General features: G+C 37.1%; 1 protein-coding gene, 1 non-coding gene and 1 pseudogene across 7 annotated transcripts in view; 2 read left to right on the forward strand and 1 right to left on the reverse strand.

Moving 5' to 3' along the window:
- Nucleotides 1-25,016, forward strand: part of CNOT1 (CCR4-NOT transcription complex subunit 1) — a 102,842-nt gene that overhangs the window by 44,703 nt on the left and 33,123 nt on the right. For 2 of the 6 annotated variants that reach the window (XM_068528162.1, XM_068528165.1), the window contains exons 9-20: nt 683-809; nt 958-1,068; nt 4,565-4,735; nt 5,168-5,295; nt 7,171-7,411; nt 10,073-10,192; nt 10,962-11,084; nt 11,253-11,404; nt 21,084-21,234; nt 22,455-22,656; nt 23,380-23,526; nt 24,669-24,793. In XM_068528162.1, the coding sequence (XP_068384263.1) occupies nt 683-809; nt 958-1,068; nt 4,565-4,735; nt 5,168-5,295; nt 7,171-7,411; nt 10,073-10,192; nt 10,962-11,084; nt 11,253-11,404; nt 21,084-21,234; nt 22,455-22,656; nt 23,380-23,526; nt 24,669-24,793 (1,798 nt within the window). The remainder of the gene's footprint in view (nt 1-682; nt 810-957; nt 1,069-4,564; nt 4,736-5,167; nt 5,296-7,170; nt 7,412-10,072; nt 10,193-10,961; nt 11,085-11,252; nt 11,405-21,083; nt 21,235-22,454; nt 22,657-23,379; nt 23,527-24,668; nt 24,794-25,016) is intronic. The other 4 variants (XM_068528164.1, XM_068528167.1, XM_068528163.1 and 1 more) reach the window with 2 other exon arrangements.
- Nucleotides 15,638-15,934, reverse strand: LOC137753808 (cytochrome c oxidase subunit 6C-like; annotated as a pseudogene).
- On the forward strand, nt 21,523-21,658 carry LOC137753971 (small nucleolar RNA SNORA50). The gene has a single exon (XR_011071654.1). It is a non-coding gene; the product is annotated as a small nucleolar RNA SNORA50 (small nucleolar RNA).

The raw sequence follows: 25,016 nt of genomic DNA on the forward strand, positions 1-25,016 counted from the left end.
ACCCTCAATTTCCTTGCTGTACCTTGATTTTCTACAGTCTTCCTTTTCTGCCCTTTTCATACCCTGCCTCTCAACATATTTTCCTCACCTGCCAGGGGCATAAAAGGAAATTGTTTCACCCTAATGGTAGCACATAGGACTGTGATATAGTGGATTGTTAATTTTCTGAGAATATGTTATAAAGGGCATTAATGTGCTTTGCTTTGACTTTAAGTGTAACATTTAATGTTTTTAAAACTCATACAAACCACATTTCCACTTATGTTTGAAAGTGTATTTCTTGTGTGTGTATAAATGTGCCTGGCATAAAACTTTTGTTGATGCAAAGTGAAAAAGTTAAAATACATTTTCAAGGCTTTATACATATCAGAATAACCCTTGAGTTATCAGTATTTTAAAGAATAACTTGATTTATACCGAAGATTGAGGAGGATAATTTTATGTCTCTTTGTAGATACTACTGTTAACTCACACTTCCTTCTTCCATCGGTATTTTAAACTTTTTCTATTTCCTTAAGTAGGTGGATTTTACATTCCTAGCTATGTGAAAGTAACAAGAAATGAAGCTTATTACTCTGTGTTAGTAAAACTCGAGCGACTTCACTCAAGTGCATTTTACATGAGTGTTTCTTAACCTTGGTATTGAGGGTACCATTTTTCTGAAGTTAAATTTCTGTTTCAGTGTTGAAGAATGTCGCAATATAATCATGCAGTTTGGTGTTCGGGAGGTCACAGCTGCCCAGGTTGCAAGGGTTTTGGGAATGATGGCTCGAACTCATTCAGGATTAACAGACGGAATTCCATTACAGGTAGGTGTGGAAATAAACTATTTTACAAAGTGAATTAATGTCCTGCCCTCTTTGTTTTATTTATTAAATTACAGTATGATTGTTCTGCCAACCAGAGCTGAACACATTGAGTAGTTGGCTTTGTTTAATTCAGATTTTACTTCTACAGAGTATCTCTGCTCCTGGCAGTGGGATCTGGAGTGATGGAAAAGATAAAAGTGATGGAGCACAGGCACACACATGGAATGTAGAAGTCTTGATTGATGTTCTCAAAGAACTGGTGAGTACACATGTAATGTTATATATTTATGATGTTAGTATGATGTAGCCCAAAGAAAGAAAATTTTAATGAATAAAGTGCCTAGCTGAATGAGAACTGCAATGTTTTATAATTTCTGACTTCAAAAGTAATGAGGGGTACAAGATAATTATGTACTGGAAATAGTATGCAATCAAACTCCAGCTTTGTTCATAATTAATTGTTGCTATGCAATTCTGAGTAGCACTGCTGAGGTGATTTGGTAGGTTGTTAGTGTGTGGTTTTTTGGGGAGGATGAATTTGTTACAAAGTAATGATTGTATGAGGAATTATTGAGGAGAAAGGAAGTCTTCTGAATGTTTTCTGGAAGGTGCAACAAAAACCCTGCCAACCTTGTTTATGGGATATTATTATAGGGATAATAAAAATCCATACTTATCTTACTACTTCCACTTCTGAAATATCCACAAACTAAATAATTGGTCCCCAAATAAACAACGTACCTCTCCTAAAATGTTGAACTGTTAAAATAAAACATAAAAAAGTGAAACTTCTAGTTATTAAAAGGAAGTGATGAAATTTAGTCAGTGAGAGAACAGTGGAGTCAAGATCAAGATGTAATGTTTTCAGTCTTGTTCATAAAATGTCAAGGAACAAAATGTAACACTAAAGACTACTAATACATACTTCCATAACATTCTTGATAAGGTGTCAGGTCATTTGTCTATCCTATTTCTCATTTTTAGTTTTCTACATTTGTAACTTATAAGTAAAATTGAGTAACAGGGAATCATACTGTTCTCTGTGTGACCTTACTACTAACAGCATCAGTGGGTTTTCTTTTTCTTTTTCTTAATAGTAGATGGGTTTATGGTGTTCAGACCTACTCTTTAGTAATAGAAGAAGGGAAAAAATAACACGTGATCATGGCAGAAAACTTAGAAAGTGAAAAGGAAGAAAAGCAAAATAAAACCACAGGTTTAGCACTTAAGGATAACCAGTTACTAATTTGTTTGGTTTTTTCTTTTTTAATTTTTAAAAAAGTAATTAGTTTATTTTTGTCTTCATTGCTTCGCACGGGCTTTCTCTAGTTGCGGCGAGCAGGGGCTGCTCTTTGTTGCGGTGCACAGGCTTCTCATTGCGGTGGCTTCTCTTGTTGCGGAGCACGGGCTCTAGGCGTGCGGGCTTCAGTAGTTGTGGCGCACGGGCTTAGTTGCTCTGTGGCATGTGGGATCTTCCCAGACCAGGGCTCAAACCCGTGTCCCCCTGCATTGGCAGGCGGACTCTTAACCACTATACCACCAGGGAAGTCCCTACTAATTTGTTTTTAACCTGTGGTTGTCTTGCAAATGTGAAAACGTGCTTTTCCCTCAGTTTCATCTTTGTACTTTATTGCACTATTGAAAAACTCTTTAAAAAAATTGCAGACAAGGACAGTTTTTCCATGTTATCTGAACCTATGTTTTGATTTCAGAGAGTGCGAAGGCCATAAATTGAACGCCTTCACTGTGGATTTGAATAGTTGAATTAGTAATCTCTTTTCTTTCTTCTTCCGTTTTCTCGTATATTTGAGTTTCTGTACAATTTTTTGTAGAAAGGGAACAGAGGACAGTTTCAGATACACATTGGGTTAATTTTCTGATTTACTTCCAAGGATGGGAGGAGGAAACCATAGGGGCACGCCTGTGGATTTACCAAACTTAACTCTCTCTAGGATAATGCTGTTTAATAGTATATTTATGGTTTTATTCTGTCACAGTCAGTCCTTAAAACAAATTTTAGAAAAGAAAAAAATGTTACCTCTGAATGCTATTGTTGTCTTGGAGTGAATACCCCAACTGACATTTATTTTTTGTACCATATACAAAGCAAGCATTAAAGTCTTCATGGATTGAAAGGCGTCACCTTAGAGCAAAACTAAACTGGACATAACGCTTTGGTTGGAGATTTAATTATGAAGTGTGCACAGCCTTTTTTTCTTTCAAGCACAAAATATTCTTCTTTTTTTTCTTTCCCCCTTTTCTTTTTGGCCGCGCTGTGCAGCATGCGGGGTTTTAGTTCCCCGACCAGGGATCGAACTTGTGCCCCCGGCATCGGGAGCGCAGGGTCTTAACCACTGGACCACCCGGGAAGTCCCAAGCACAAAATATTCTTATTGCTTGGTGCAGAGTGTTTGGTAAATTATCTTCTCTAAATGTGTTTCCTTTGCTTTGTGTTTCTTTAAGGAATCTCATACTGCTTTTATGAATACCTTTTCATAAAACATTTTTGAATGGAATTTTTAGTCATTTTGACATAAAGAATCTAGACCACTTTTCCTGATGCATAATTGGGATGCTTTTAGGGGAGATCTTCAGTTAATTAAGATTTAAAAAAAAAAATAAATTTATTTATTTATTTTTGGCTGCATTGGGTCTTCATTGCTGCGCACGGGCTTTCTCTAGTTGCAGCGAGCAGAGTCTACTCTTCGTTGCGGTGCACGGGCTTCTCATTGCGGTGTCTTCTCTTGTTGTGGAGCACAGGCTCTAGGCGCACGGGCTTCAGTAGTTGTGGCTCGTGGGCTCTAGAGCACAGGCTCAGTAGTTGTGGCGCACAGGCTTAGTTGCTCCGTGGCATGTGGGATCCTCCCGGACCAGGGATCAAACCCCCATGTCCCCTGCATTGGCCGGAGGATTCTTAACCACTGCACCACGTGGGAAGTCCTTGTTAATTAAGATTGATATTTGGGATAATTGATTTATCTTTGCAACTTTGTTCCAAGGTAGTGGAATCTTACTGTAAAGACGAGGCACTAAGTAAAGCGTTATCTATTTGCCATATTGAGATGGGAGTGTTCGTTGGACTAAAGTAGGGGAAGAGAATTCCCCTTTACGTACTCACGTATTCACAAGTATTTTGTGAACTGAAAGGTAACTTGGAGTAGCTTGCTAGTAGAGCCAGTTTATTTCGAATATTAAGAATTTACCTTTCCAAGTCTCTTTGGAAATGCCAGAAAGCTTTAGACGATTTTGAGTCTATAATTAGACCACCTTGATTGAACTTCAGATTTAATATGGCTCTTTGGATAAAGCAATCAAAATATGTACACTTTTGTTCATTAAACTTTTTTTTGGCTGCGTTGGTTCTTCACTGCTGTGCGTGGGCTTTCTCTAGTTTCAGAGAGTGGGGGCTACTCTTTGTTGCGGTGCGCGGGCTTCTCATTCGCGGTGGCTTCTCTTGTTGCGGAGCACAGGCTGTAGCCGCGCGGGCTTCAGTAGTTGCGGCACGAGGGTCCTAGAGCGCGCAGGCTTCAGCAGTTGCTGCACGTGGGCTCAGTAGTTGCGGTGCGCGGGCTTCAGTAGTTGTGGCTCATGGGCTCAGTAATTGTGGTATATGGGCCTAGTTGCTCCACAGCACGTGGGATCTTCCCAGACCAGAGATCGAACCTGTGTCACCTGCATCGGCAGGCGGGTTCTTAACTACTGCACCACCAGGGAAGTCCCTTTTCATTAAACTTTGAAATGCTTTTATTTTTTAGAACCCAAGTTTGAATTTCAAGGAAGTAACTTACGAACTGGACCATCCTGGATTTCAAATTCGTGACAGTAAAGGACTTCATAATGTAGTGTATGGCATTCAGAGGGGTCTGGGTATGGAAGTGTTCCCTGTAGACCTCATATACAGACCTTGGAAACATGCAGAAGGCCAGGTAAGTGAATGATGTTTAGCTATAGAAGAGGCAAAGAATCATGGCTTAGATAGTGCCATCTATCCATTGATTAAAATATTCTTTTAATGTAGAATTTGTTTTGCATTGCTCAGAAAAGCAGAGACTCTGATAAATTTTGAAGGAACATTATTATAATTTAGTACCAGTCAGACTCAGCTGAAGTGTAGCAATCAAACTTTTTTCCCAATAGTTTAATGATGTTTGTCTCCAAGGTCACCTCACCATGCACCTTTCATTTGTCTGACTTGTCTGTGGTTTTGAAAGATCGAATAATTAAGATTGTAAAGGGAAATTTCATTCTGATGAATGAGAATTAAGATTAAGATTGAGATTAGCCTAGTGAAAATGTTTCACATTTTTATAACATTCACAGTCATTTATGGTAGTAAGGACTTTTTTCTCTTGTTCCAGCTCTCCTTCATTCAGCATTCCCTTATAAATCCAGAGATCTTCTGTTTTGCCGACTACCCATGTCATACTGTTGCCACTGATATTCTGAAAGCACCACCAGAGGATGACAATCGAGAAATTGCCACATGGTAAACACTCTTCATCTAGCTTTTCTTGAAAGGGTCACTTATACTTTTTTGAATTATAAGATTAATAGTGAGCCAGCTACGTAGTTAAAAGGTTTAAACGAAACAGTATTTTTAGTAAGCCTACTTACCCTAAATTTTTATATAGTAGGGTGTTGGTGGATGAAAATCTATATTTAGTCTCCTTATCACTAGCTACATCTTTCCTCTTGTAATGTCTGCCATTGTATATTTTCTGTAACAAATCAAATGTTAGAAAGAGGTTTTTACTTCTCCCTTAATGTTAAATCCCTTTCTTCTCTCTGTAGATTTGCTTGCTTGCTTGCTTGCTTTTGTAAGTGACTCAAAATGGCCAACGCATGACATCTAAAACTTTAAGCTGAATTACCTATTTTCTCTGAGTTTCAATTCAAAATTTCTGCTGGAGAATCTGACTGGCTCAGTTGGTTTCTTCTGGAACTAACTCCTCTCTGGGGATGTGAGATAAGGATGGTAAAAGTACTTCCATCACTGTTATAATACACCCACAGCTATGCAGAGGGGGCATGGACTGGATTGGTCCCCAAAGACATCTACTTTATAATGTTTCTTCCATTTTTTCCAACCATACTCCCCTGGGACACATCTTATAAAACAAAGGATGATGGTAAACTTCCTGTAAAGGGCTTTGCAGGCCAGATGGTCTCTGTAGCAACTACTTAACTCTTTAATTGTAGCACAATGTAAATATGGGTGTGGCTCTGTTCCAACAAAACAGTATTTACAAAAATAGGCAGTGGGTGAGATTTGACTTGTGGATGTAGTTTGCTGATCCCTGTTCTGAAAGATTGACCAAAGCAGTGGTTTGTTCTGAAGTGTGTCCTTTCCCCAGATGCTAGCCAACATTGGATGTACGGGATTGGTTTTTTTTTTTTTTTTTCTCCTGTTAAGTCTAATGTTTACGGCAGTATGTCTTCATTTTATTTTATTTTAACAGATAAAGGCCTCTTTCCATTTTATAAAATTGAAATGTCATACACATTTAATAATTCCTTAATGTAGCTATATATTCAGGTTTCCCTAATTGTCTCAAGAATGCCTTTTAACAGTTTGTATGATTGAGAGTACAAACAAGGTCCACATAGTTTCTTTTATGCTGTAAGTCTTTCTTCTTCCTCTTTTTTTTTTCTTAAATATAATTCTTGGCCATCGATTTAATGGAGAAGTAGGATCAGTTATCCTATAGTCTACCCTGTGGTGTGGGGTATCTGTTTCCTCATGGTGTTTAATTTGATCCCTATCCCCATAGTTTTCATGGACTAAGGGTAGCAAAACCTTGAGGCTTGATTGAAGTCAACCACGTTTAGCTTCTTGGGGCAAGAATAATTCATAGGGGGCATTGTGCACCTAAGTAAAAACTTGGTGTTACCAAAGTAAGTGTTTGGGCTTTTTTTTTTTTAAATTGAAGTATAGTTGATTTACAGTGTTGTGTCAGGCTGTATTTTTATGTAGAATTTTTCTTGTGTATAATTATATCTATATTTGTGTTGGATTTTTGACTGTTTCTAAACTGCTATTATTTGTTTTTATTTTGCACTCTAATCACAAAAGTTACTGATGGTAACTCTTTGGTAAGGCGGTCCATGGTTATGCACATGATCAGTCGTGTCTGCTGTCCTTCATCATGTATTCTCTTAATTTGGACTGCCTTTGAAATTAGTTTGAAAGCATACCAGCATTATATATTTGAGATGAACAGCACCAATTTAAATATTTTTCAAATATTAAAAGATGACAACAACTTGGTTTTGTCTTGATAGCTGGTATCACTTATTTGGAAAATGAATTTTGTGTACTTAGATTTTCATTGATAGAGTATCTTACTTCCATTCTTGTTAGGAAGAGCTTGGATTTGATTGAATCTCTGCTGAGGCTCGCAGAGGTAGGGCAATATGAGCAAGTCAAACAACTCTTCAGCTTCCCTATCAAACACTGTCCAGACATGCTGGTATTGGCCTTACTACAAATCAACACCTCCTGGCACACCTTGCGTCATGAACTCATCTCCACTCTGATGCCAATTTTCCTTGGAAACCACCCTAACTCAGCTATAATTTTGCACTATGCATGGCATGGGCAGGTAAGATATGACCATTTCTTTGTCTTAATAATTGACATTCTTTTTTTTTTTAATTTTTATTGGGATATAGTTGATTTACAATGTTGTGTTAGTTTCAGGTGTATAGCAAAGTGAATCTGTTATTACATATACATGTATTCACTCTTTTTCAGATTCATTTTCCATATAGGCCATTACAGAGTATTGAGTAGAGTTCCCTGTGCTATACAGTAGGTCCTTATTATCTGTTTTATATATAGTAGTGTGTATATGTGAATCCCAATCTTCCAGTTTATCTCCCCCCACCCCATGATGGACATTCTTTCTTTCTTTCTTTTTTTTAATTTGGCTGTGCTGGGTTTTAGTTGCGGCATGTGGGATCTTTAGTTGTGACATGCGGGGTCTTAGTTGTGGCATTGGGGGATCTAGTTCCCTGACCAGGGATCAAACCCAGGCCCCCTGCATTAGGAGCATGGAGTCCTAACCACTGGACCACCAGGGAAGTCCCGACATTTCTTTTTTTATTAATTTTTATTGGAGTATAGTTGCTTTACAATGTTGTGTTAGTTTCTGCTGTGCAGCAAAGTCAATCAGTTATATGTATACATATCGCCACTCTTTTTTATTTTTTTAAATTTATTTTAATTTTTGGCTGCGTCGGGTCTTCGTTGCTGTGCGTGGGCTTTCTCTAGTTGTGGTGAGAGGTGGCAACTCTTCGTTGCGGTGCGTGGGCTTCTCATTGCTGTGGCTTCTCTTCCTGCGGAGCATGGGCTCTAGGCCTGCGGGCTTCAGTAGTTGCAGCACGTGGGCTCAGTCGTTGTGGCTCACGGGCTCCAGAGCACAGGCTCAGTAGTTGTGGCGCACGGGCTTAGTTGCTCCGCGGCATGTGGGATCTTCCTGGACCAGGGCTCGAACCCATGTCCCCTGCGTTGGCAGGCGGATTCTCAACCACTGCGCCACCAGGGAAGCCCTATCGACTCTTCTTTAGATTTACTTCCCATTTAGGTCACCACAGAGCATTGAGTAGAGTTTTTGTACAGTAGGTTCTCATTAGTTATCTGTTTTATACATAGTAGTGTATATGTGAATCCCAATCTCCCAGTTCATCCCACCCCACCCTCCCCTTCCCCCCTTGGTAACTGCAAGTTTGTTTTCTACATCTGTGATTCTATTTCTGCATAATTGACATTCTTTTGATGATGTTCACCTAGAGAAATTGTCAATCTTGGAATTTTGACACTCTGAAAAAGTCACACTTCTATAAAACTTATTTTATCTTTTAGCATCATGTGGGTATTAAAGTATAAAACTTGAAAGAGCAAGGAGGCAAGACAATTAAAAAATCAGTATTATGAAAGGTCTGTATTGCTAGTGTACCAGTATCCTTTTGATAGCAGTAAAGAGCTTAATCATTTATCATAGAACCAGAAGGTTCTCATTTCACTTTTTAACAGTAAATGGAAGAAGATCATAAAACAGTTTAATTGACATAATTTTGTTTTATCCAAATCCAGCATTTAAATTTTATTTTGGTTCCTGCTGAGATTTCAAGGCCTTGTGCTCCTGCCCCGCCCTTGCCAATTTTGTAGAATGTATTTGACAAATACTCTTTTGTCCATTGATTCCTCCTCCTCCCCCCCCCCCCCCCGATAGCCTACATTTTAAATAAAGATATATGTAGAAGCTTTAAGAAAAAGCAGTCATCTTCCCCTTTATATCAAGTGCCCTTTCCCTTTTTAAGATATTCCTGCTGTAGTTTGTTATAAACAAGTGCTTTTAAAAATTCAGATAAGACTTTATAAATGAAAGACATTAGCCTTGGTTGCATGCTTTTCAGTCAGACCAACTCCATTTCTAGAGACTCAAATCACATGATAGACAGTAATGTTTATCAAACATTTAACCAAAAGTTTGTAGCCCAGACATTCTTAGGCTTTTCTCACCACATCTGTGAGGTGGAAAGGGCAGAGTGGAAGGACTTGTATCTCCACTCCTGGTTAGATAGTGTTTCACTAGGACTTTCTGTCAGTCTAAGACAGTTACTAGAAAGTGATTTAGACAGTGATAGTAATTGCCTTGCTGTTGCTTCTGTGAGAAACATTTTCTAAATTACCATTCAACTGCACACCTTTAGATCAGTCTTCAAAGACAGGCTGTTTTCTGCTAAAAAAAGAAATTGAATAATTATAAAAAATGAGCATGATCATTTGTGAAAATAGCTAGATTTAGAATGTACAAACTCTAGTCCCAGAAATACTGATAAAATACTACCCTGTGCAGCATGAGAGATGATTACCTTAAACTGTTTTGTTTTTATAGGCCAGTGATTTGTGATTTAATTTAAGGGATCATATAAACTTGATGCATCCTCATATTCTCATCATACTTCGGCTTTGAAAATGTACAGGCAGACTTTTATAGGACAAATAAGTTTGTTGTATGTGACTATATGACCCCAGGGTTTTGGGGTAGGCTTCATTTGGGAAATATGGAAAAAACTGCTTTCCTACAAAAGAAAAAAGTCACTGTAATCAACGCTTGAGGCTTGAGCTTTGTTGTCTGCACTGATACACCTCAGTTTTACATAAATACAAGTAAAATCAGCATTTGCAATAGCATTTGCAACAGCCTATCAAAATGGTCAGTGGTATTGCTATTTAACCCTCCTTTTTCTTTTCTTAGGGACAGTCTCCCTCAATCCGCCAACTTATCATGCATGCAATGGCAGAATGGTACATGCGAGGGGAGCAGTATGACCAGGCCAAATTGTCTCGAATACTTGATGTGGCCCAGGACTTGAAGGTGAGCTTGGAGGCACAGATTAACAGTTTTTATTTATTAATGATAAAAAATAACATTTTTATGTAACATAGGTGCTTTAGGAATAATTCACATGTAACTAACTCTTAGCTAGAATGGTTGAGATTTAGAATTTTTCCTTGTATGTAGAAAGAGATTGGAAGAAGAGTGGTTTTAGAAATGTAAAAATGTTTTCATTTACATTTCACTGAATTTTGTTTGGTCTTCTGTGATATTTGTAAGGCTGTGTTAAAGCAAGTGATAATTGACCTCAGATGTAATCTGTGAGATACAATTTTAGAGAAACTGGTTGGCTTTCAACCCTTTTGCAAATTTCATTAGCAAAAGGGGTCTTTTCATTAGGGTCTTTTGACAAATAGTCTGATTCTTGATGTCTTTGATCACTGGTAATGGTGTTGTAGTTGTACTTAGGTTAGTAAGGCTGAGTTTAGATTTTTAAAAATGGGTAAGGATAATTTTTCACGCTTTTGTGTTTTGCTTTGCTTTAGGTTAAATTATTTGAAAAAACACAGGGTAAAGTTTATTTTGAAGGTAAAGTCATGTGTTTGTCTTTGAAATGTGATCTTATTTTAAGTAGGGACAAGTGTTACCATTGATTTCTACTAAGCTGTTTAAAAAATTATGACTAAGAAAATATTAGCAGTATGTTTTATTTAGACTTGTTTGTGAAAATAAAAACTGGAAACAGAAAATAAGACAGAAACGTCACTCAGTTGCTTGACTCGTAGTTTCTAATATCCTTTTTCTTTAGGCCTTGTCAATGCTGCTAAATGGTACTCCATTTGCCTTTGTTATTGACCTTGCTGCACTTGCTTCACGTCGTGAATACCTCAAACTTGACAAGTGGCTCACAGATAAAATTCGAGAGCATGGAGTAAGGATTTTTCTGTTTATTACTGCTTTTAATTTTTGATGGTCAAGATAGCTTAAGAAAGTGGCAATGAAGATGTTATTGTATTCTGGATTTTAGTCGTAGTGCTTAGTCTTATCTGAAAGCAATTAATGATGAATTTCAAATACAGAGAGACTTTCTCTTTTCCAGGAGCCTTTTATCCAGGCTTGTATGACTTTTTTAAAGAGACGGTGTCCTTCTATTTTGGGTGGACTTGCACCAGAGAAAGATCAGCCCAAAAGTGCTCAACTTCCTCCAGAAACTCTGGCGACAATGTTGGCCTGTTTACAAGCTTGTGCAGGGTAAGAAGAGCATGCTTGAAAATGACTGTTTAATATTGGAATTGGATTGAATGGATAATTGTTGATTTGAGGAAAAGGGGTTGAACGATTAAAAGTGACAGCATCTAAGGTAATCCAGTGGTTTTTAAGTCCAAAGTACTATATATACTACATAAAATATGTATGAGATCTGTTTGAGTTAATTTTTTTGTATGTGGTGTGAGACAGGGTCCCAAATGCATAGTTTTGCATGTGAATATTCATTTATCCTAACACCACTTGTTGAAGAGACTGGTCTGTCCCTGTGGAATTGATCTAAAAGATCAGTTACACATAATAATATGAGTTTATTTTTGGCCTCTTAGTTCTAATTCCATTGATCTTGTCTATCCTTATGCCAGTACCACACTGTCTTGATTACTGTCGATTTTTAGTAACTTTTAAAATTAGGAAGTGTGAGTTCTCCAACTTTGCTCTACTTTTTCAAGATTTTTTTGGTCATTCTGCGCCCCTTGAATTTTCATAAGAATTTTAGGGTCATCTTGTCAATTTCTGCAAATAAATTACATAGCCCAGTGAGATTTTGAAAAGGATTATGTAGAATCTTTAGATCATTTGGGGGGATAGTGCCATTTTAACAATACTAAGCCTTCCAATTCATGAATCTGAGATATTTACCCATTTCTTTAGGGCTCTGATTTCTTTCAGTGATGTTTGCACTTCTCTTGTTATGCTTATTGTTAGGTATTTTGTACAAGTCACGAACCTGCAGTCTAAAGTTGGATAGAAGTGGTGAGAGCAGACAGCCTTATCTTGTTCCTGATTTAGGAGGAAAGTATCCAGTGTTTCAGAATTAACTATGATGTTAGCTGCGGGTTTTTTATAGTTATATTTCACATTGAGGGGGGTTTCCTAGTTAGTTTGTGGGGGGTGTGTATGTGTGTGATGGGTTTGGTTTGGTTTGGTTTGACTTTGGTTGCGCCTCAAGGCACACGGGATCCTAGATCCCTTACCCAGGGATGGAACCTATGCCCCCTGCAGTGGAAGTTCAGAGTCTTAACCACTGGACTGCCAGGGGAGTCCCTGTTTGGTGTTTTTTCGTTAAAGCATTTTGTCAAATGTTTCTGTCTGCGTCTATTGAGATGATCATGTGGTTTTTGTTTTTTATTCTATTGGTGTGGTATATTATGTTAATTGATTTTTTGGATGTTAAAAAACCTTGCCTTCCTGGGATAAATCTCACTTGGTCTTTTGTATACACTTCCTTTTTATATGCTGCTGAATTCAGTTTGCTAGTATTTGGTGAGCATTTTTGTGTCTGTATTCCTAAGGGATATCGTTCTGTAGTTTTCTTGTGTTGTCTTTGACTGGTTTTGGTTATCAGGATAATACTGGCCTCATATAATGAGTTGAAAAGTGTCCAGTCTTCTAATTTTTGTGAGAAGGTTTGGTGTTAATTCTTTAAATGTTCCATAGAATTCAGTGAATCCCTCTGGTCTTGGGCTTTTTCTTGTGGGTAGATGTTGTTTACTAATTCAGTATCTCTACTTGTTATTGCTGTGTTGAGATTTTCTGTTTCTTCTTGAGTTAGGTTCAGTAGTTTGTGTCTTTCTAGGAATTTGTCTATTTCATCTAGCTTATCTAATTTGTTAGCATATGATTGTTTTATACCATACCCCATAATCTTTGTTGGTTCTGTAATGTTGGTAGTAATGTCCTCTCGTTCAATTTCTGGTTTTAGTAATTCAAGTCTTCCATTTAGTTTATTGCAGCTCTAAACTTTATTATTTCCTTCCTTCTGCTTATTTTGGGTTTAGTTAGAACTTTTAAAAAATTTATTAATTGGAAGGTTAGGTTTTTTTATGCTAACATCTCTGTCATGTTATATAATTATCATTTATGTTTTGTGGTGAGAACAATTAAGATCTAGGCTCTCAGCAACTGTGAAGTTTATAATAAAGTATTGTTGACTCTACACATTACTGAAAGTGGGGTACAGAAGCCTCCAGCTATATTTTTGAATTATCTATTTCTCCCTTTAATTCTCCCTTCATATGTTTTGGGACTCTGTTTTGAAGTGTGTGTATGTGTATAATTGTTATGTCTTTCTGTTGGATTGGCCTTTTTATTATTGTAAAGTATCTTTGTCTATTTTTTTCTTAAAGGCTGTCTTGTCTGAAATTAGTATAGTCATTGTAGTTCTCTTTCGGTTAAGGTTTGCAAGGCATACCTTTTTTCATTTTTTACTTTCAAGTTATATGTGTTTTTTAAAAATCTAAAGTGTGTCTCCTTTAGACAGCATATAATTGGATTATTTTTTTTTAATCCATTTTGACCATTTCTGCCTTTTAATTAGAGTATTTAATTTATTTACATTTGACATAATTACTGCTAAGGTAGGATTTATCCATGCTCTTTTGCTGAGTTTTTCTATATGTCGTATGTCTGTTTTGCACCTCCATTCCTCCATTACTGCCTCCTTTAGTGTTTTTTTGTTTTGTTTTGTCTTTTATTTATTTGTTTGTTTGTTTGTTTGTTTATTTATTTATGGCTGCGTTGGATCTTCATTGCTGCGTGCGGGCTTTCTCTAGTTGTGGCGAGCGGGGGCTACTCTTCGTTGTGGTACACGGGCTTCTCATTGCGGTGGCTTCTCTTGTTGTGGAGCATGGGCTCTAGGCGCACGGGCTTCGGTAGTTGTGGCGCGCGGGCTTCGGTAGTTGTGGCTCGCGGGCTCTAGAGGGCAGGCTCAGTAGTTGTGGCGCATGGGCTTAGTTGTTCTGCAGCATGTGTGATCTTCCCGGACCAGGGCTCGAACCCATGTCCCCTGCATTGGCAGGAGGATTCTTAACCACTGGACCACCAGGGAAGTCCCCTCCTTTAGTATTAAACAGATACTTTCTAGTGTATCATCTTAATTTCCTTGCTGTTAACTTTGACATGTTTTTGAGGTTTTTTTTCCTTTGGGTATTAAAATTAACATTTTTAACTCAAAAAAATGTAGTTCCAGTTAACACCAACTGAATTTCAGTAAGATGCAAAAATTTCCTCTAAACAGTTCTGTTCCTTTCCTCCTTCAAAGTGCTGCTATTGTCAAATAATATCTTTATACGTTGTGTGCCCATCAAAAGATTTGATGTTATTGTTTAATGTAATAATTGTCCTTTAAGCCAAGTAGGAGATAAAAAGATTATAAGCAAAAAATACAATCATAATGTGTTTTATATTTACCTATGTCCCTTTACGGGTGCTGTGTTTTTTTCATACAGATTCAGGTTACTGTATAGTGTCTTCATTTCAGCCCAAAGGGTGTCTATTATTTCTTTCCTTTTTTTTTTTTTTAAGTATTTATTTGGTTGTGCTGGGTCTTAGTTGCGGCTCGTGGGCTCCTTAGTTGCGGCATGCAAACTCCTAGTTGCGGCACGCATGTGGGATCTAGTTCCCTGACCAGGGATCGAACCCAGGCCCCCTGCATTGGGAGCGTGGCGGAGTCTTACCACTGTGCCACCAGGAAAGTCCCTCTGTTATTTCCTATTAGGGCAGGTCTGTTAGCAATGAATTACCTCAGCTTTTGTTTATCTGAGAATATCTTAATTTTTCCTTTATATTTGAAGGATAGTTTTGTCAAATAAAGGATTTCTGATTGACATTACTTTTTCTTCAACACTTTGAATATGCCATCCCACTGCTTTCTGGCTTCCATAGCTATTAATTTTTTTCAAGGCTCCCTTGTATATGATAAGTTGCCCCTCTTGCTGCTGCTAAGATCTTTTTCTTTCAACAGCTTGATTATGTTGTTTCTAGGCATGGATTTCTTTGAGCTTATATTACTTGGAATTCGTTGAGCTTCTTGGATGTGTAAATTAATAATTTTCATCAAATTCGGAAAGTTTTCAGCCATTTTATCAACAAATACTCCTTCTACCCCTTTCTATCTCCTCTGTTGGTACCCTTGGTAGTGTTGTGCATGTCTCAGTCTGTGTTTATTTTTTTTCCCTTTCAGTTTTTCAGTCTTTATTGGACTATCTTCAAGTTCTTGGATGCTTTTTACCTGCTTGAATCTGCGGTTGGGAACCCGTAGTGAAGTTCTCATTTCAGTTATTTTACTTTTTTCTTTTTAAATTTGTATTGATACACTTTGTTTTATGAGATCTTTTTCAAACTTCCTGTAGTTCTTTTTTTGTTGTTGTTGTTAATTGTTTATTTATCAAGAGAAGCTATTCCTTAGCCCAGATATTAGTAGTTCATAGTTTCATAGTTCAGGAACACAGGTAAGTGACAAACTTCCATGGAACTCAACCCAAAGAAATTCTTTATATTCCAAAATCACTTCACACTCTGAAAGATACCAGCCTTCCTCATCTCCTCAGAATCTTTTATGGAACCATAATTTCTGTAGAAGTCTGCATAGGCCTTCTTTCTTGGTTCAGCCACAGCAAACTTATAGAAAGCTGCAATTCCCAAGGAGATAATGAATGCTCCAGCAATATGAAATCACAGACGCTTGGCCAGAAGGCCACGCGTCTGAGGTTTTGTCAAAGAACTGGAAGCCATGGTAGTTTTTCTCCTTGACAGCTCAACAGCAATGTCCTTCCAGACAGGTGGAGAAATGGCTCTGTAGTTCTTTTGACTTTTTTTTTCTTTGAATATAGTTAAAATAGCTGATTTAAAGTCTTTGTCTGGTTAAGTCCAACATCTGTTCTTCCTGAGGGACAGTTTCTCTTGATAGCATTTTTTCCCTACGCACAGGCCATGCCTTCTTTGTGTGTGTGTGTGCGCGTACGCGTGTGTGCGTGTGTTGCATGTCTTATAATTTGTGGTTGAAAACTGGAAAGTTTAAGTAATGTGGCAATTCTTGAAATCAGATTTTACCCCCACACAAGCATTTTTTGTTTTGTTATTGCTCTTTTCTGAACGAATTCAGTAATGTCTGTATTCTTTGTCATCTTTGGTCACTGAAATCTCTGTTTGGGTAAGCCTTGTGTTCAGCTAAGATTGGAGGTTTTCTTAAACTCTGGAATCAATAAGCTATCCTTTACCCTGTGATTCTGTGTGCATGTTTAGGCACATCTTTAGCACTAAGCCAGTCTCTTGATAACTCCACTTTAGTATTCACTTGCTTCTTAGGCAGAGCCTGAAGGTTGGCTTGAGGTGAGAACTTGCACCTTCTCAGGTATTTCATGGGAATGGCACAGCCTTAGATGTTAGCACAGCTCTACACATACCTCAGGCCTTCTTGATTCCTGGTAAAATGTGGGGGGTTTTCAAAGCTCCACCCATGGGAATCTCATTTCCTAAGTTTCCCTTTTAAACTTTTTGGTTAGCCTGTTGTTTGCTCAAACTGTTACCTTCTACCTCAGGTAGCCAGGAAGTTAAAACAATTACCTTTAAAATGTTTTCTGCAAATACTGCATGGGGAAAAGGCTGTTTGCCCTGGGTCAATTCTTAGGTCCAATAAAGACAACCTGGCCATTGTGGTCTCACAGGGAATCCTCAGAGAGGTGAAATAATGACATTTCTCCGAGAATGAAGCTTTGAAGATGTTTCAACCCAGTTCTGAGCCCTCTCATCTGGTGGCTCTCAGGCTGCTGGTTTTCACTGTGATTGTGTGTTTTCAGTCCTGAGGGGAGCATAGGAGGAGGGCAAATTAGGATGCCATAAAGCTTGCTGTTGTTACAAAGATCTAATCATCTTTCCGGAGTAAAAATTCCCTTTTTTGTTTTTTTTGGTTTTCTTTTTGGCCGCATCTTCGCGACTTGTGGAATCTTACTTCCCTGACCAGGGATTGAACCTGGGCCCCGTCAGTGAAAGCTGCAAGTCCTAACCACTGGACTGCCAGGCAGTTCCCTCCCTTGAGTGTTGTAAAGCCTTTTGGTTAATTTCTAGAGTTCTGAAAAAGTTGATTCCTACAATTTTTTTTTTGCTAGTTGCTTTTATGGAGGAGAGAATATTTGGAGGTCTTTTACTCCACCATCCTCATTTATGTCCTGTCCTGTGTATTTTTTTTTGTAAGTTCTGAAGCATAATAAAATGAATACCTGTGATTCTTCTTGCAACTTAAATGACAACATGACCAGTACTTCTGAAGTTACCTTTGTCTTCCAATGATGTTTCCTTAACTCTCCCACATAGAGCTTGAATTTTATTTTGCCCTAATCCTTGCTTTAAAAAATATTTCCCCATGTATCTCTCTAAACCAGTGGTTCTCAACCAGGGATGATTTTGCTTCCTTGAAGTCATTTGACATTGTTTTTGATTTTCATAATTGGAGAAAAGTGTGCTACTGGTATATAGTGAGTAAAGCCCAGGGATGCTGTTAAGTATCTTACAAGACATGGGAGAGCCTCCCACAATGAAGAATTATACAGTCCAGAGTGCTAATAGTGCAACAGTTGAGAAACCCTGTTATATAAGTTCTAAGTGTTCTAAAATTTTAAGTTTTAAAGTTTGGCCCCTCGCATTTATACATTTTAATCCATCTGGAATTGAATATTCTCTTGGAAATTTAAGTGCATATTAAAATTGGAAAAAATATATTGGATTTATGTATAGGGAGATAGTTTACCTAACTCCCAGTTTCAGTTTCTTTTGTTGATTTATTAGAAATTCCCGTCTTGAAGTAATGAAATAATGCATGTAAAGTATTCAGAGTCTATACCGTTAAAAGTAAATAAATGCCAAAGAAGGAAAGTTCTTCCAGTAATAAATATAGAAGTAATTGCAGTGGAGTTAAAACTTAAGTGGATGCTAAAAGTAATGAGTGAATATTTGAGGAACAGGATAATTACATAATTTCATGGTATTTCCCCACAAATCACTTAATAATCACAAAGAGGAAAGGTAGTAACTTTACGGTAGAGAAATCTGGCATATACCACATTAAGTTATTGGTCAGGAGATCACCAGCTCATTTCTACACGATGTGCCTCATGATAAAATGCATTGAGAAGAATGTTGTGTAAGTTACATGGTAGTCCTGCCATCAGTGCATCTGAAGTACAAAGTAGCAGACAAACACAAATCAAGGGACATTGTATTAAAAAACTGACTTGGTTTTCAAATCAAGTTTAAGAAAGAGAAGTAAAAGTTGATGAATTCTTCCAGTTAAAGAGGGACTTCCCTTCCAATGCAGGGGATGTGGGTTTGATCCCTGGTCGGGGAACTAAGATCCCACAGTGCCGCAGGGCAACTACAGAGCCCACGTGCTGTGGATCCCATGCACCACAACTCCAGAGCCCACGTGCTCTGGAGGCTGTGCACCACAGCGAAAGATCCTGCGTGCAGCAACTAAAACCCTACGCAGCCAAAAATAAATAAATAAAATAAAATGGTTTCTGTTAAAAAAAAAATAAGCTAAAGAGACGTGACAGCTCAATGCAATGGATCGGATTCTGATCCAAGGGGAAAATAGCATTGAGGACATTATGGGAACAACTGATGTAATTTGAACCTTGGCCTGTCCTTGTTAAACTTGTGTTAAACTTCCGGATCATTATTTTACAAGGTTATGTAAGAAAATGTCCTTGTTCTTAGAAAACAGGTAGTAAACTATTTAGGGATAAAAGATACATGATGTATCTAACCTAAAAATGTTTGGGAGAGAGAGTAGTATAGAAAGAATGGTTAAATAAATAGGGCAAAATGTAACTAATTGGTGAGTGAAGCATTTATGGGAGTTCCTTGTAGTAGTGTAGCGTCTTTTAAGTTTGGAATTGTGTCAGTTATGACAAGTTCTTCTGAAATAGTAAGAATAATATTTTAATTAACCATATTTTATCAATCCTAGGACACCCAGGTTTTAATATTTTAACATCTCTGAAATGATGATGCATCTCATTGGTGACCTCTTACAGTTAGAATTAACCCAGTTATTTTCTTTTTGTGTAATGTGTAAAATAATGGTGTGGCTTACAATTGAAGGCATTTTGTATTTAATACAATATGATAATTACTGTCTATTACTAGTAGCCATTAACATGGCATAGGTGTCTTTGGAATGGTTTCTTTTTTAATTTAAAGGGTTTTTTTGGTTTGTTTTCATAGATACGGTTCCATACTTAAAAATTCTAAAACAGTATATTCAGTGAAATTTTCCTTGAACTGTTACCCGCACCTTGTTCTTTTCTTCGCTTGTAGTTAACCATTTTTGTTTATTTTGTGGGTTATTTCTGTGTTAGGAAAGTATATATTTTCCTCTTTCCGGTAGAAAAGGTAGTATATTATATACTTATTGCACTATGCTTCTTTCATTTGATCGTATATCCCAGAGTCCATGCCATAAAATTATAGTTTCCTTATTCCTAGTAATTACTCTGTAGTACTCCACTGAATAGATGTTTTGTGCCTTAGTAAAATCAGTACCCATTGGTAGATATTCTGTTTATTCCACTCTGTGTCACAAATAATGTTGCAACGAATAGCATTTTGCATCCATCATCTTTGCCAGTGTATATTTGGGCCCACCAGAAGTGGAATTGTTAGGTTAAAGGGAAATGCATGTGTAATTTTGTTAGGTGCAAAATTTTTCTCCATAGCAAGTTCTCCTTTTAGTATAACCAGAGGCAGTTGGTCTATTTCCCCACTGCCTTGTAGCTAATCTGAAAGATGAAATATGCTATCTCCATGAAGTTTTTTTAACATGAAGTTTTAATTGCAGGGGAGGTGGGTATTTTTAACCCAGATACATAGAGGCTAGAGACAGCTACTCATGTTCTTCTATTTGAAATACCTTTTGGAAATTAATGGTTTTACTACTTACTACTAAGTTAAATAAGTAGACCCACACCTTTAGGAGTTGACATCTCTCTTTTCTTTTCCATGGTCTGTAATATTTTTCTCCCTTGCTTCAGTGGATGAAAAAATAACTCATTGTTCATTGTCATTTGTAGTCCATATTTTTTATTTTTATTGAATATCCTTGATTTACAATATTATATGTCACAGGTGTACTAATTCACAATTTTTTAAGGTTATACTTCATTTATGGTTATCATAAAATACTGACAGTATTTCTTGTATTATACAATATAACCTTGTAGCTTATTTTATACATAATAGTTTGTACCTCTTGATCCCCTGCCCCTACATTGCCCCCTCCCTCTAGTCCATATTTGAACCACTCATTTTTTTCATGTTGGCAAAAATTAAAAAATTGTAGATTTTGATGTAGTGCTGTTTTTGTTGGCCACACCGCACAGCATGCGGGATCTTAGTTCTCCGACCAAGGATCGAACCCGTGCATCCTATTTGACATTTTAGAAGTCAGTCAATTCTGTATGTGCTTGCCAAATATAGTTACTGACTATGTGTATGGCATTTTTATCTATACTTAAATAAAAGTCTTATTTTTGACTATGAGAACCTAGTCTAAAAATTGCTTACCTGTTTACTTTGATATGTGCAGATTTGGGCATAATTTTTGATGAAGTAGTTGAGGATATGGAATGTTTCTTACAGAGTAGTATTTCAAAATACATAGGCAACACTATACACAAGGCTTAATTTCAGAGGTGTAAAAAATATTTTCAAGAGAAAGCCAGTGCTCAGAAAATCCTGGTGATTAATGACAGGTGCAGAAACATGGGATATGGTGGAAATTTGGCCATAGGTTCCAGCAAGTTTTCTTTATTAGAAACCCAGATTTGTTTATTTAGGTGTTCTAAGGAATAATAAGTGACGTTTTTCACTTTCCATTTCTCTTAAGGAGTGTTTCTCAGGAATTATCAGAAACCATCCTCACCATGGTTGCCAACTGCAGTAATGTTATGAACAAGGCCAGACAGCCACCACCTGGAGTTATGCCAAAAGGACGCCCTCCTAGTGCTAGCAGCTTAGATGCCATTTCTCCTGTTCAGGTAAATGAACACTACACTTGGTACATCTCCATTTGTTCATAGACTTGGAATAGAATAAACGTCTACATCATCATTAATAATCTACTCAAAGGAAATTTTTGTCTGAATTTATTACATTTTAGATAACTGCATGTCTAGTATCCACTTAAAGGAGATCCGGAAATAGGCATTGTGGTTGAGAACAGATTTTAATCATTAAGTCAAAAGAACATGACTATGAGAGGAAAGATACAAAACAACTTATTTAGGGCTTCTTTTTAAAATAAGAATAACTTAGACTTGAGAAATAAGCACTGCCTTTGAACCTGATGTGTCTTGTTTGTAGCTTCACGGGCCAAGCAACAGTGCTAGAGCATAAGGACTTGTTATAACTGGGGCTCTTCAGCTCTCAACTGAACTGCTCTTTTAAAAACAAGGTACATTTAAGTTACTCCCTGACACCAACCACCCCCTTCTCTCTGGGAGCAACATATTCCGCTTCTATTTTCAGCTGCATTGAATGGCAGATTGGGGTTTATTTTAAGAAAAGAAAGAGCATTTAGTGATTCTTCAGTGACCACTTTATAAAAGGCACTTTGTGTATTATTTTCTGTAGTCACAAAGGTCTGAAATAATGCCACAAACTAAGAAGCTTAGAAGTGCAGTTATTAGATATTTTATAAAATCTTTTGGTGAATAGTATACCTTGTTTTTTGTTTCTGTTTTTGTTTTGGGGGTTTTTTTGTTTTGATTTTTTTTATTTCTTAAATCAGAGCTGATCTCCTCCAACCCCAAGATTCTCAAATTTTGACTAGATATATTTGTTTTGACTAGATTTCTAATTTCTAATGCTTTTATTGTGTTGAAAGTTAAATAACTTGCATTGAGAGATTTGTTTGTTTTAAAGGGGCTTACTGGAAATTTTAAGGACTGCTGTTTAGTAGTACAGCTTCAGAGAAATTCATCTGAAATGTTATTCTTGAAGTTTTATAGCCCTCATATTGTGGCTCTGGTTCTTTGGCAGGGGCTAACTCTTTAAACCTAATCCATCTATGATATAATAAGAAAATGACTGGTACTCTTGATTTGGGGATTTAAGCATCATCAAGATTGTGTGTGGTTTTGCAGTTTACTTTATATAAAGCATTTGAAGAGCTGTTGCTAAAGATTGCTTTACCTGTGTCGTTTGTCTGCCTTTTCTTGAAGTATGTTTAATACGTTTTTATAATGTTTTTCTTTAGATTGACCCTCTTGCTGGAATGGCATCTCTTAGTATAGGTGGTTCAGCTGCCCCTCACACCCAGAGTATGCAGGGCTTTCCTCCAAATTTGGGTTCTGCATTCAGTACCCCACAGTCACCAGCAAAAGCATTTCCACCCCTTTCAACCCCAAATCAGACAACTGCATTCAGTGGTATTGGAGGACTTTCATCGCAGCTTCCAGGTAAGGGGGTTGGTGGGTAGGGGTGCAGATTATTTGTAAGCCTCATCGTGCCTTAGTGTATATAAGGTGTTTTGGAGTCACTATGATAAAGGAAAGCTGCTTGAACTAAATCGTGAAAAATTGCTTTCATATCCAGAGTTGGGAAGAGAAAAACATTACATGAATTTAGTCAGATTGCAATGAGGATATTTGTACTTGTAAAGTTAGTTGAATTATTCAGTAAGGATTCTATTACCAGATGATAGTATAAATATTAAAAGTGTGTTAACCACATTCTGAAGAACTTAGGCTTAGATCAGAACTCATAGCTTTATGAATTACTCAAGGTTGGTATAATAAAGGTAGAATATTTCACACATCAGATTCAGGTATATGTTCTGCCTTTTTGCACCTACCTTGAAAATGATAGTAAATCCCTAAAACTTTTTCACATATTTTGGCTTTTAACTTAATGTTGAAGTAAAGGTTACATTTTTCCCCCCCTAGTAACCACATGTTTCTCCTAAGCTGTCTGAACCTTTTATTGCCAGAGTATAAGTTTAGAGTACTAAAACCTAAGGAGTGAAATGTTGTAATAACTCTGTAACCTAGTTACCACTCAGTTAACAAAAGACCCTAATTTTTTAATTAATGTAAGTTTTTAATTAAAAACATATCTTTGATGTGAATAAAGTCAAGAATATGAGTAACGATAAGACTTCTGGCTGCCTTCGTTCTTTCTAGTAGGTGGTCTTGGCACAGGCAGCCTGACTGGTATAGGAACTGGGGCTCTTGGACTCCCTGCAGTGAATAACGATCCTTTTGTGCAGAGGAAACTGGGCACCTCTGGACTGAACCAGCCTACATTCCAGCAGAGTAAGATGAAACCTTGTAAGTGGTAGTGTTGTCTGTGATTGTGAAGTGTGACTGATGCATATAAAACTTGGGTGTCCAATTTGTTCTCCCTAGAGTTATATGGACAAAGACATTGACTTATCTTAATATATTGTTAGTAGGGCCGTTGATATGCCTCCTAGATCAGTGGGAGTAAATTCGTACATTTAAATGATTAAAACAAAAATTTGAGGTATCATTCCACCTTTGATCCTGGATTGCCAGAACAAGGTGACAGTTAATAAGAGGTAGCATCCTTCGAGGTGTCATCCTAAAAGTAAGAAGTAAAGAGAAAAGACTTTCAGCAGTTTAAGTCTATGTATGTAAGTCTTATACTTATCCTAAAGATTTTTTAGTGTTTTTTGTTGTTTGTTTTTAAACAAATCAGGAGCAGCCAGGAGAATTTCAGATTTCTGTTTCAGCTTGGCAGTTTATAAAGTAAATAACTATATTTTATTTACTTTAATGTTTATTTTAATATAATAGCTTTATGATATATGTAGCCTTATAGTACACATAATTATTGCCATATATATGATGCTACAGAAACCAATTTTTTAAGTTTTAATCTCCTTTAGTATGTTATTTCAAAATCAGAGACGTCCTCTTTGTAGATGCATAGGTATCATTGACTTATAAATATCCTTGTCATTGGGACTAAATATTCATCATACAAGGTTTGAAAGTATACCAAGTGACTTGAAAATGTTAGTGTGAAAGACTTGTCTGAATGTTATGTTTTGTAGCATGCGTTGTGTTTATATCAAGTGTCATGCACATGCATTGAGAATTCTTACATGTAAAAGGTGATTTTTTTAAAAATAAAGTAGTAAAGATTTGTTAACCTCGAGTGAGGTTGTATTGAGGGTAAGTGCATTATGAATTTGAACCTAGTGAACTTTCATGGTGTGATAAATCCTTATGAAGAAAGTACTAGGGTAGGACTATGGTTGTAAGGCAGTTTTGTGAGAATCTTTTGTGTCCCTAGAGCACTTGAATATTGAAACTTGACCACTTAAAACACTTCACTTTATTTTTTCCTTAAAATTCAAACTATATTGGTCTCTCTGGCTCTGCTTTATGTGGGGGAGTGAAGGAAGAGCCTAAATGCCCACTGGTTGCTTTTCTGTTTCTAACAGCGGACTTGTCTCAGGTGTGGCCAGAGGCAAATCAGCACTTTAGTAAAGAGATAGATGATGAAGCAAACAGCTATTTCCAGAGAATATATAATCACCCACCACATCCAACCATGTCTGTTGATGAGGTGAGTGTCTAGGACAATCTAATTCTTTATGGTTTAGGTAAATCTTAAATAAATGCCCTTTTCAAAGTGAAATCCCAACACAAAGTGTTTTTTTTTTAATTAATTAATTAATTTATTGCTGTGTTGGGTCTTCGTTTCTGTGAGAGGGCTTTCTCTAGTTGTGGCAAGCGGGGGCCACTCTTCATCGCAGTGCGCGGGCCTCTCACTATCGCGGCTTCTCTTG

The sequence above is a fragment of the Eschrichtius robustus genome, chromosome 19 (assembly GCF_028021215.1).
Source record: "Eschrichtius robustus isolate mEscRob2 chromosome 19, mEscRob2.pri, whole genome shotgun sequence".
Lineage (NCBI taxonomy): Eukaryota > Metazoa > Chordata > Mammalia > Artiodactyla > Eschrichtiidae > Eschrichtius > Eschrichtius robustus.